The sequence below is a fragment of the Vanellus vanellus genome (genome assembly GCF_965231255.1).
Source record: "Vanellus vanellus genome assembly, chromosome: 7".
Classification (NCBI taxonomy): Eukaryota; Metazoa; Chordata; class Aves; order Charadriiformes; family Charadriidae; genus Vanellus; species Vanellus vanellus.
Window position 1 is genome coordinate 30,906,462 of NC_138912.1, and position 13,539 is coordinate 30,920,000.

Consider the following 13,539-nt stretch of genomic DNA (forward strand, 5'->3'; position numbering starts at 1 on the left):
TCCATAACAGGTTTCTAGAAGAGTGAAACTGAAGCTCACTAGGCTGCACACAGAGATCGTCAGCATCTCCATTCCACGCTACTTCAAACAGAGCACCAAAAGCCACCTGTAGCTAAAGGAAATGTTTCAGGTAGTTTATAAACGCAGAGTGGTGGGTGGAGGGACAAAGAAAGGAAGATGCAGGGCACGTATTGGGCTGATGCAAAATTCCTGCTTCCACATGCAGCATTCTGGGCAGTTTAGCTCTTTATTGAATTAGAAAGTCATGGGAATGTAACACCGTTGACAGTTTCTTAAATCTGGGCTATTTTGCTTAAAAAAAAAAAAAAAAAAAAAAAAAATCCAAAAAACACCCCAACCCAAAACAACCAAGAAAAAGATAATCTTCAGCCTGTCTGCGATCAAACTCATATTCAAAGTGTTCTTACAACACTGCCCTTTACAAGAGCAGGGACACACAGTAGAATGTAGGATATATCACTCTTATTCAGATGACAAACAGAAAATGAATTATTTTCCTTTTCTCCTGTCCATACAACCATATTTTGTAGAGGGGGGGAAAATGTATGGTAAACACATCCTAAAGAATGATCTCAAATGAAAGGCATTCTTCCCCATCTTAGAAAATTCTCATATATCAGTGAAAATACAGACTGCATAAAGTGACTTGGATTATCCTGGAAACACGTGACGCTGCAAAAACTCTCTTAACTGGATACCCTAGAATATAATCTTCAGAGAATCTTTCTGAAGTTAAATATATTTTTCTGTTTCTAGAGTTGAAGTAGAACTTTATGCCATCTTATTTTGGTACATTTTTCACACCTGACAAGTTGCTTCCCCTCACAATGAAAATTAATATTGCACTAATAAAGATGTATTTATTCACAATAAAGGGGAGGTCGTATTGAGCCACCTAAAGCTTTTTGCTAAATTTCCTTCCAGTTGTTTAGGAACAAATTCTGTTCACCTTTTCTATAGGAAATCCTGAGTAGTAAGGTGAAGAAGGTTTGGCAGATAGCACCGATTTTCCAGCACTTGCCTTAATTAACAGGTTACATTTATCATCAGCATTGCTTCTAGAAGCACTATCACAGTTGAACCTAAATGCCTAAAATAAGAGCCTATTATAAAACACTGCTATTCCTATTGCCAGAATCTGAGCCAACACTGAAACACTGGGAGCAGGAGAGAAGATTTCTACTACCTCTGAGGACGCAAGTTGCAAACGCAGGAAAAGGGGAGAAATTCTAGCCCAAATCTTTTCCTTATAACCGATGGTGTGGAGAAAACTACAGCTGGTGGGAAGAATAGGAAGAAACCCTTAAGCTGCTGTGTCTGCCACCTTCCAAGCAACACGCTTCCAAGCTGCCCACTTAGCACGAGCACAGAGGCGCAGCACTCTGAAGGCGTTTGTAAATGACCCAAACTCTTTGCTATTGCGTCCCCCAGAGCAGCAGAAGCAGCCAGTGCTTTACTGTTGGCCAGAGTGCCAGCAGCTTCCGGCATTTAATTACCACGTTGTGTTTCAGGCCTGGAGAGGATTTATCTGACATTAGCCGAATGTCAGATAAATGAATTTGTTGATACTAGAGCCTTAGCTCACTACTTTTCCTGCTACGGTTTTTACTTGTATTGCTAAACTGGTAATAGCAACCACGGCAGACCAGAATATCTAACACAGAAGAGGCTAAGTTTAGCAATTTGGGCTTAAACTTAAACTGGGTTTAATCTACTAATACACAAACGTTTCATTGGATTGGCCCTGTACAAAGACCTGGAAAAGTTTTATCACAGATGTATCTGCAGTTTTGTGTAAATTATTAATGTACTACAGCAACACTAATTTGGTATTCACAGAGATAGTAATAGCACAGTTTTTACACATCTTTCGCTCTCTCATCGTTATCGCTCCCATGCCTAAACAGACACAGACGCAAACTCCTAACAAGATCTCACATACTTATCTGTAGCCTGCAGACATTTCTCCCACTGATATGCAAGTGACTTCCATTTCCTCACTCACATTATCCCATGGGGATCTTTATACTCACATATATGCATATTATGATAAAGGAAAATTAATATGACAATATAAACACAAATAGCAGACCTTAATTCAAATTATATTGCCAACAACAGTGAACTTTGAGAAACTTCAAATATGCTAACTTCTCTAAGACCTTGTTCAGTGTTGTAACAGATAGCACCAACAAAACGGTATTGAAGAGGTTCACACGAAAACGTTTCCCTCTGCTTCCAACTTTGGTCACATTTCTCATTTTCCCACCCTCCCATACTTCATTTTTTCTCTACTTCTTCACGTTAACTCTTGTGTCTGATTCAATAAAGACAATGCAGTGGTGAAATGCACTATAGCTCCTCCGGAATCTTTCAATTTTTAACCATTTATTACAAAATAGATTAAACCCAGGACATATTAAGTTAAACGAATGAAAGAGTTGATAAGAACACTGAAGGTACTGTGCCAGTCTTAAGCTGGTAATCAAATTATGACAATTTTCAGTATGAACAATCATTACAAAGTTTCTCTCTAAAGTCATCCCAGGAGTTACATGGCTGCCTGTACTCCAGCACGTAGCTTACATGAGAAACCTAGATAAGGTCTCTGAAAAATAAAGGCAAAGGAGTACAGAGAAATCGTCCAAAGTCTTTCAGCAATCTCTTGACTGAAATAGAAATAGGTACCAAAATCTCCTGCTTAACAAGTTATAACACAAACCAGATTTACCAAAGAAACCTTTTCTATACACACACAAACAAGGTTTTCATGTATGAAAAAAATCAAATAAAAATCTTGTCTCTCAAAGGTGATTTTGTTTTGTTTGTTTGGGTGTTGTATGTAACTACCAATGCAGCCAATATATATTAAGTTAAGCCAATTCATATGTTATACCCAGCAATTCAAACAATATACCAGCGGGAGGAGATGAACAATATACTGATCAAATACATTTATTTTAATCCTCAAAGCACAACCCTTTTTCTTCATCATCATCATCAGTAGAATCTGCATAGGACTCAATGGTGTTGTATATGAAAGAGTACAGCTTGACATCCGGTCCTGAAGTAGAACAGCTTCTGCATTCTTCATTGTAGTATCTCAGTAACAGCCTATAAATGTCCCCTTAAAAATGAAAAGAAATAATTTAAAAAAAAAAATAAATGTAAGATCACGCCATAAGAAGAACGTATGACTGCAACTGAAGACTAGATTCGCACGCTCACACCGATAGTGGCTAGGAACATCTCTTTAAATGAGCAGTGAAAGAGGAGGCAGACAACTGTATCGGGGAGCACAGCTGTTTCCAAGTTTGTCTCCCTGTCCTGGTTTCGGCTGGGATAGAGTTAATTTTCTTCCTAGTAGCTGGTACAGTGCTGTGCTTTGGATTTAGTATGAGAATAATGTTGATTGCATGCTGATGTTTTTAGTTGTTGCCAAGTAATGCTTTTACTAAGTCAAGGACTTTTCAGCTTCCCGGGCTCTGCAGCGAGGAGGTGCACACGAAGTTGGGGGGCAGTGTAGCCAGGACAGCTGATCCAAACTGGCCAAGGGGGGATTCTGTACCGTATGATGGCACGCTCAGTATGTAAACTGGGGGAGCTGGCTGAGGGGTGGCAATTGCTGCTTGGGAATGGGCTGGGCATTGGCCAGCTCCCTCAACTTTCTGCTAAGCTTTCTGCACAAGCTATCCAGACGTTAGGCTTGCACACGTACTACTTACAAACATATTGCCAATTACCTCGCTTTGTGTTTCTGTCCTAGAAATTAAAAGACATTTAAAAACCACAGTAGGGTAATGGATACACAGCTTTTCTTGTATTGCTACTGGATAACACATCTGACCACTAACTCATCTTGCAGGATCAAGCCAGAACCTCTATAAGACAAATCTATATAATGAATAGGTAAGCAGATTTTCCCTTTGTAAAGCATTTTGAGTTACATTAAAAACTTTTGCAAACCCTCTCTCTACCACATGTGTCCATATTTTCCAAATTCTGGAACATAACTCCCAAGTGAGTTAACAAAAGGATTCTACAAGTCTTCTAACAGATTAATACTGTGCAGCTGACCCTGAATAAGAGGAGTTCCACACTTTGCAAACACTGAGAAGCATTTGCTTGTGTTCAGGACTTGATAACAATAATTCTTATTGGACAACTTCCACTGACAGAGATTGTTAAGTCTCTTTGCTGCACGTATAGACTTCTTTATGCTTACCAATAGTTTGGCCCTTCTCACAGAGAAAAGTGTGCATGCTGTAAATATCCCGCATCAGCTCCACATCTCCAAAAGTAAAATAAACAACATCACGTCCAGCCTCAGCAGCTGCCAATATCTGTATTAAGGCTGAAACAACAGAAAAGATTACACATGAGTACAGGATAAAACAATTTGCTGAAGGGAAAAACACAGCCTAGGTTTACAGCAAGTAATCATACAACCCATCTCCAGTTGAACTCTGCAAAGCAATTTGAACAATGGGTAGATAAGTATTACTTCCACTTTCGAAACAAAATAAAGAATACTGGGCACTACCGCTCACAGTGTTAAAGTATTCTGCTGGAGTCACTAATGACAATCACCCTTACTTTCCAGATAAACAATGTGCTTAAAAATCAAATGGGTCCATGTCCAGCGCCAAGCAGGATGCAGCCACCAATTATCCAATAAACAACAGCATAAGACGAGAGAGCGCCATCTTACATCCTGGTTTAAGCTGCTTGCATCGAGTCACAAATAGTGGGGTAAAAAGCATCTGTTAGCACATCACAATTTCCACTCTCTGCCACCCTTCAGAAGGAAGGGAGACGGCCCTTTCACTAGGTAAGCTACACAAAGCAGGAGCTGACCCAAATTTTAGCTCCAAAGAGGAGATCCGTGGTCCTGCAGCTTCTTACTGTGCAATTTAAGGTGTCCATCTTACCTATAATAGAAGTATGCAGCATAAAATATGATGGCTCATTCTGACCTATAAAACATGGGTGGCGATGCCAGGAATGCAATTCAGGTTATTTAATTTCCAGCTTTATGTCAAACTTGCTGGACCAACCCGTGTCCCAAGTTCTGTCAATGGCTAACGTTACAAAATAGAAAGAATTTGTTTTTCTATATGGAAAAGAAGAACACTTCCTATCTTGGAAACATATTTTTGAAGATTCATCTTGAGAAATCCTCTGGGGATTGATCAATGGTCCAGCTGAGCCAAGCTAATGACCCACCGCAATTGGAGAAAGTGGCTCTGGTCCAGCTACATTTCCTCCATTCTTGCCCACCTCCTGACTTTTCTGCAGCTCTCGGATGCTTATCAGACATGTCACTGAGCCAATTCCATTCCCCAACCTGGCAGAAAAGTTATACGACAAAAGAATAAAAGCTGGCTGCTTTTTGCTAGATCAGCAGTTGAATTGGCTGAGTGAAGGGCTTGCCAAGAGCCAGAGCTGATGCAAGAGAGGGCACCAGATCATACAGCCAAGAGCAGGGAAGGGGAGAAGAAAAACCAGGACCCTTTTAGGTAGCACCAAACTATTAGAAGAGCGCAGCTTTTTCACCAACCAGTACTGCGAAGTTGGAGTGTCACAGATGCGTGCAATCAATCACACGTTCATGTCAGGTAATGTTGCAACAGTCCAAATAACAGACCCCAGCAACTATTTCATCTATTACAGCTTATCTTATTTCGGAGTCTATGGGTGCAGTTCCAATATTAATTCTTTCCTTTTCTACCCAGTAAGTAGAGTTAATTAAAATGTGATTGTCTTTGTAAAGATTAATTTTAAATAAAATAACATACATAATGCATTACCACCCGCTAGTGGAAACTAAACAGAAAGCTGTCCATAGCTCAGCTCAAGAATCTTTCATATTTTTTAAACAGAGACCTAATAAAATAATGCGTTCTTTAATAAAAACACTCTTGTAAACCCATAGCTAATATTATAAATTACATGATTCACATGTGAAATTAATCTCAATCTGGGAATGATATTTTAATTAAACTACTGAACCAGCTGTAGATTTGGTAAAGCTTCAGTAGTTCAGCTTTTGAAGGGTCTAATTAACTAGCTTGCATAGGGGAACAGAACCTAATGAATCTTATTATTCATTCCAAACAAACAATGCAGTTTCACTTTACAGAAGATATTAAAAATATCCTACTGTTTATTTTGAATTGCTATAAATCTTATGAAACGAGAGTCAAAATTTCTGTCGAGAATCAGGCTTCACAATCCACTGGGCATTAATGATACATACAATGCCACGTGAAATTTTCATGCTACCAGCACAGAAAGGAGCATCACGGGAAGAGCAATAGAGCCTGCTGAACAGGGGACTGGCGGGATTTGGGCTCTTTCGCCCCTTGCACCTAGCTGATGTGATCCCATTTAACTCCTCTGAACCCGCACCTGAAGAAATGGCTGTGCTGACATACCTTCTTCTACCACCCCAGTAAGGGTGGTAGAAGCATAATAAAAATCCCTCTGGGGATCCAGCTATCCTCACAGGCCCTACATGTCCAGTCCCTTTTATCCAGAGGAAACGTTATCACCAGGGACTCCCCTACTGCGGTACCACTGCAGCAGCACAGCCAAAGTCCAGAGATCGGTGCGAGGAAAGCAGCACCAGAGATACAGCGGGGGCAAGCAAAACGAAACTGCACGACTGCGGGCGCTGCAATGCTGCGCTGGGTTAGGCGCTCAGTACTCCCTGTGTTGCTGCCTATCGGGTAAGTTCAGAACTGCAGTACTTATCACGGTAGCCCCTCAATATCGCACGCGTTTACGCGAGGCCAGATGCACGCGTTTCTCTCCTTCCGCTAATCCTATACAAGGGTCTTTTTAAATCTGATGGCAGTCTTCCTATTGAACTTTAACTTCTAACAATTGTGAGAAAGTACTCTTTAGCTGAATTGGTGTTCTTATTTATCTGAGAAAATAAATTTATGTGTTTATGAGATGCCTCATCAGATCATCTCCTGTGCATTTTCAATAAAACAACACTTCTCCAATCTTTCAACAGTTGCATAGCCCCTGCAGCAAGTAATTGTTACATTATCCTCTGGTTTGAAAAGCAAGACAAGATCTTCACAAATTCTCCCAGTTGCACAGACATACATTTTTCAGTATTGGAACTCTTAAGGTTATACTAAAATTTTGTAGAAATATCCCTAACTTAGCTGGAATCCTTCTTGTTTACATTCCAGGTCTTTAGTTTATAAAGCCAAATTATGTTTTTCCTCCCTTAAGACAACTTTAGTTTTTGCATCATCTGTGACCTTGAAGGAAACTGTATTTTATACACAATCACGTTCCTTTAATTCACGACTAAAAAAAAAAACAAAAGTGAGCAAATAGCATAATGCATTATGGCACTTATCAGTTATATCCAATTACATCAAATACTTTGCAGGTTCTGAAATCTGTTACAGATCGAGATACCACTTCTGAAAGGACAAGGGTGTATATGTTAAATGAAAAAAAGCAAGATTTTAAACTGTGAAAACTATTTTGTCATTGCAACACGCTGTCAAGCCTGTGTACTTAACAAAATCTATTTGGGCTCAGTGAAACCACAATACTGATAACCTCAGAGTTTTCTAAAACATATTCTGGAATGAAGAATTTATGACTCCCTATGAAGTGTAAAAGATTATTCCTCCAGTGTAAGAAATTTGCTTATAATGAGGTGAAACCATTGAGAGAATTTGCAGTTCAGAATAACCCTATACAGCATTTTCAAACAAAAGGGAGAAATGCGTTTAGTATTTATGACTGTGCAGGGAGTATCTGTGAACTTTATTTGGTTATTACACATCAAATGCAACTCTATTCTGGCAAAAACACACATGACAAACTGCTGTAGTCTTTTCGTAGCTCACAGTTTACCAAAAAAAAAGAATGAAGCCATCTTGTTTCTAGTCAGTATCAGCTCAGAGGAAAAGCATCACATACTAAATGATGAGCTCCATACCCCATAGCACATCACCATCTTCTAATTCTCTTTATTAAGTATTGATTTTTCAGGGTCAACTAAGAAATTAAGCTGAGTTTACAAAAAGAGTAACTTAAGTGCAAATTAAACCAATGTCTGTCTTTGTAAGGTCTGCCAAAAGAACAGGTGAAAACTTGAGAGTACACACATAGATTTAGATTAATTTTTTGTAACAGCAGCAGTGCTGTAAACTTATTGTTAAGTGTTAATTCTCGCAGACTTTGAAAAAGAAATAAGGTTGATCCAAAACCAGAGGAAGAGTTACATAAACAAAAGGTCAAACTAAAATATTAGATTAAAATATAACTGAGAGAATGTTCAAGTCTTTACATGTACTTGTTCTGCCTGGAGTTCATATCAAAGTTACAAAGCACCACATCTCATGGCTCATTTCATTGTCTACATGAAAGAATTTTCTTATGGGTTACCTCACCAAATGGACTCAGCTCTGGTGGTCTTTGCCAGTATGCTTCAGTTTTGAGCTCTGAGCAATGGGGAGAGGAAGTAAAGTATTGTAGTGAGCAGTCCCTATTCTAAAAGTCACATCCAATGTTAAACGATGAGCCATATTTTAATCAGAAACCCATACATTAAAAAAAATATACACGGGATATTACAGTTCAGATATGAGAAGAGGATTTATGCAAATAAAAGCATTTATTAAACCTTCCTAACGTAATCATAATCAAGTATGATCAGATCCTGCAGTAAACACTACTTCTGATATTGATGACCTGCACTTGGCAGCCCATTTTATCTAATGGAAATCAAAAAACAACTGTCAGGAAATCAATGAGCATTGAGAAAAAAAACCAAACAGATGCTCAATGAATAAAACACATTAAGAAAGAAAACTAATGAAGCTAGTAGCGTGATGATTGTTTGTCTCAATGTAACTACCTAAAGCTGTTCAGTAAATTTTAAATACTCTCCAAATGTTTGAAAACAAGAAAAATCTAAATTTCTACTCAGAACTATATGAATCAGGATAGCAATTTAAATGTCATGATCCATCAGTTCTTGACTTGATGGGAAAAGGTCTTAAATGAACGTAGGCACGTGATCTCTGCTGCATTATAAATACTCTAATTAAAAATAAAAGAACATGAGAAAGTGAGTGATATAGCAGGCAAGTCAGGAAAGAAAGGAGCACGTCTGAGTCACTGGAAACCTCTCTGGCATACAGCAATGTATTAAGGAGCAAAACTAAACATTAAGCATTGCCAGCAAGTTTGTGAAGCCTTGCCAATTACCACGTACTTTAAACGGCTTTGCAGAGATACAAATTTTAAGCATAACCTAAAAAGACTGCTCCAGAAAGATCAAATGATTTACCTGACTGAGAACTGCAACGAACATGTTCTTTTGTGAACTAATATTGCGTGTCCGTGCTTTTGAAGGTTCCAGTGCTACAGGTCCTTGTAATCCCAACATTTCATCATCATGTACTTACCTCAAACTTTAATCAGAAAATAGCGTGTAAAAACAGCATGCATTTTTGTTATTTAAGGCCACTTAACTCATGGCCTAAAGATCAAAGCTAAGGAACCAGTTCTATGAACAGCTTAACTATTATTCCGATTCTTGGCTAAAATGTATTAATTCAAACAAAACCAAAAAATGTACTTGAACAGCAAAGAAAACAAAGCCACGAATCAAAGTCTAAGTGATTTGATTTATTTGGAAATTAATGAACTGCTACAATTTACCTTTTAATCGGGAGTCCCCTCCAAAGGCACCACATCCCCAGTTTCCTGTGGCTATTGCAGAGAGATGTTGAGGTGGAACATTGGGTCGAGAGAAGCCACAGTAGGCCTGCAGGCAGACAAGAGTCAGAAGAAGTTGACAGGCAACCTGTTGCAATATTTTCAAACAATAAGATGATAACAATAACCAGAATTGTCTTCTAGTAATACCAAACTACAATACCAATACACCATTAGTCTTCCTTTAAATTTAAGGTCAATCACTAAAGAACTTAAGGCAGGAAGAATTTTGCCTTATTTGGATCCAAGTTAAAAATTAGATACAAGTGCTGACTCCTAACGGAATTCATTGCAGCTACAGGAAACTTTTCAGGATACCCAGAGCAGAGAATAACAGTAGATTATATCATGTTTGTTGCTTTTTGGCCCATGTCGCATACATTAGAGGTGAACTGCTGTGTCCAGTATTACCGAAATTTCTCAAAACTGAAAATAAAATACAAAATGGCATCTTAGAACACAGGTCTAATGCATTAAAAGAGGGTAGGAGGAAAAAGTGTGATATTCGCTATGAAATCTTGAGTAAAGGCAGGTGCTTCCATGTATAGAAAAAAGGATAAATCCCTCTGGGAACTTTTTCAACAGTACAAAAATGTAATGAATTGGTACAATTGTCTGGTACAGATTGAAGTATTTGCAGTTTCACTCCAGTCTGACCTAAGCTGCAAATTCAGACTTCTGTTAGTTATAATTTAGCAGGGTACCACAATACAGAGTTTGCATAAGGAGCACTTACACATCATCAGGTGCACACAGCTTCTTCAGCTCTCTCAAGTCAGAGCTATTAGTGTGCTTTGTGTCCAAAGCATGTTTGTATGAAACTAGGGGGCCAAGCAAGCCATTACTCTGGCTGCGTGGACAATAATTCTTCCAATTCCATCCTCCCAGCAAGGGAAATGGATTGGTGTTGCAACAGCATGCCATTTTCTGTTCAGCTTTTACTTAACGGGCATGCATTTCTCAACTTGCCAGGACGTGGAGAACAAAAACTGTCCCGTCAGACACAGTAAGGACGCGAGCAAATACGTGGAAGGACTTCAGCAGCCATGATGAAAAGTATCTAAGTAAGCGCTCCCCTATGATTTTTCATAACAAATAAAGGATGAAGATAAAACTAATCACTTTTTTTTTTCCTTTAAAAAAGGAGACAATGCATCAATATTTTAAATCAGTTTCACCTAGCAATACAGGAACATTAAAAGCTTTCTGTGCAGTTTTTAAAGCAGTTGCTCCTATATGGGAAGCAGAAGAGCCGTTCCTTTTAACTACATAAGTGAATCTGCTTTTAAGTTGTAGACAACTTCAAATATATGGTATCTCATATTATTTAGAAGCTGTGTGATGTTTACAATTGGTTTGTTTGCATATAAAAGTGTTCTTACAGTTAACACTGTTTAAAACATAACTCTTCTGGATACCATCATTCCTGGGGAAGCACTTCTTGCCAAAGATGAAGCTGTAGGTTGTTCGGTTGTGTTTTTTTTTTTGTTTTGTTTTGTTTCGTTTGTTTGTTTGGTGTTTTTTTTTTTGTTTGTTTGTTTTGTTTTTAAATCGGTAACTATCAAAATAGCCTTAAAATGACATTTATGAGCAGGAATTGCAAGCTAGTTGTTCCTTAGGATTTGGAAAGTAGAACTTGCAACTGGAAAAATTATTGTTAGTGAGAGCCTTTATCAGGCAATAATCTCAAGGGGCTAACAATGATGAAACAATGACATCTCTTAGAGATCTGCAAATCTTAATGCCGGAATCAGATACAACATGAGGTTTTTTTTCTTACTCTGAACAGCTGACTTTAGACAATATTAATCTTGTTTTCCTGAGTATGCGTTAAACCAGGAAACAACGGTCAGCCTCCAACAACTACCTTTAAAGTAAACTAACCGAGTGTACATTTGGTTCTTCAAGACAAATTGCTTATAAAGGAGAAATCATATAACCTTATAAGAAAATACAAGTTGTAAAAACAATCACTTTAAGTTGTTTCAATCATTTCCTAATGTCATCTAACAAAATAACAAAAGACAAACAAAAGAAGCTCTGGGAACCAATGGACACTGAGCTGTGTCTACTAATAAATAATACACTTGTATCTCAAAGCCTGTGTGCATATACTGTGCTTACTGAGTCCTGATTTATTAAGTCATAATAGAAACAGAGTCGCAGCTTATTCCAGCAACTTGTTTTCACCCACAGAAAAATCTTAAGGTCAATATAAATTTTAAATCAAACTGAAAAAACACACCATAGTACATTCAAAAATATTTGATTTGTTAAATATAAATATTTGTCTAAATATAGAACCTCCAATAAACTTAATGAAGTTTTTACTGTAGTAAACAGACAAATTAACTCAGGCTTAAAATTTTCTTTAAATACCAACCAGTCCTCATCAAACAACATTAACCAAACCGACACTGTATAAAAGTTGTGTGGATCTACCATAATTTATTTTAAAAATCCAAATGCAATCAATAATATTGAAAATTGTGGGCAGATCATAAGTTCACTAGAGTAGGTAATTTGAATTTTGTACTGAGATATCACTGAAGCTTATAAAATTTATTTACTGTCTTTTTTCAGGGCTAATTTCATTACCAACCACGAAGAAACAAGCTGATGAATGTTACTTTAGTCAAGATGCTAAGGTTTTACAACTAAATTAGTCATTCAGTACTGTACCTCATTTCTGGGAGGAATACAAAAAAAAAAAAAAAAAAAGAGATTAGCTTTCAGGTATATTTCCTTTCCCCTTCCAGCTGAGAATTAGGAACACACTGCCCTATGTTGAAGTTACTCAAAATGCATCCTATATGATTCTATACCCTTCTATACTACAGAAAGCAGGAGACTTTAACAATGGTAGTATCATGCCCTTATATTTAACACCCCAGCTAAAGCAGAGGCCCACTGCATCTGTAAACATAGAAGCACAGAAAGCAGACTTTAGCATTAACATGTTTTGAACCCAAATATAAGCACACTAATATAGTATAACTGCATAAACATTCTTGTACGCAACCGCCCAGTAAAAATAGCATTGCCATTGCTGTAACAAGCCACAGGCCTTTCATTACCTATGCCTTATACTAACCACGCAAGGTCCTCATTCTGGCCCATTAGCCTTCTTATCAACTTAGGAGAATTTGCTACATGAACTGGAGATTGATTCCAGGCATCTCTTGTTAGGGTATAAAATTCATACATGGGATAACAGCAAAGGCCTTGAAAACATTGGCACAGGTTGAAAGCTAAGGTCTCAGAACTATAAACAGCTCACTGATGGCAATTACTAGTCATTGCAAAAGTACGACCTCAAGAGCTGGGAAAAGACTGCTTTAGCTTCAATTAAAGCAGCAGCAAAGCAAGAAGAAAAACAACATGAAAAACTCAGCCACAAAACACGATAAAGCACCTGCCATGGCTTGGGAAAGTAACCCCATGTTCCCAAACATTATGCAGCACATAGTCCAAGGGCAGAAAGCAAGGACTGGGAACCATCTAGAAACTCAAGTATCTTATTTAAGGATAAGATCTGAAATTAGGGAGGGCAGGGGAGAGGAAAAAAGATGCCCACCGTGGTTCCAGCTTCCCTTGTCAAAGAGCTCTTCAGCCTGGCAACCTTGATGACTAAGACTATCGAGGCCCGTAGCTGTTGGAGCTAACGGTGCAGCTTTGCATACACACAGCGAACACAGAGTAAGGTCAAGGACCGACTGCTTTGAATGCATAGTAACAATGATTAATAATGTGTAA

At 38.2% G+C, this 13,539-nt stretch overlaps 1 protein-coding gene across 1 annotated transcript in view; it reads right to left on the minus strand.

Annotated features, from left to right (window-relative positions):
• Positions 1 to 1,978: 1,978 nt before the first annotated feature.
• Positions 1,979 to 13,539, minus strand: part of PARG (poly(ADP-ribose) glycohydrolase) — a gene marked incomplete at its 5' end in the record, with an annotated part of 70,399 nt that continues 58,838 nt past the window's right edge. Inside the window, 3 exons of the mRNA XM_082486365.1 lie at positions 1,979 to 3,148; positions 4,247 to 4,375; positions 9,727 to 9,832. Coding sequence (XP_082342491.1) covers positions 2,982 to 3,148; positions 4,247 to 4,375; positions 9,727 to 9,832 — 402 coding nt within the window. The 3' untranslated portion in view covers positions 1,979 to 2,981. The remainder of the gene's footprint in view (positions 3,149 to 4,246; positions 4,376 to 9,726; positions 9,833 to 13,539) is intronic.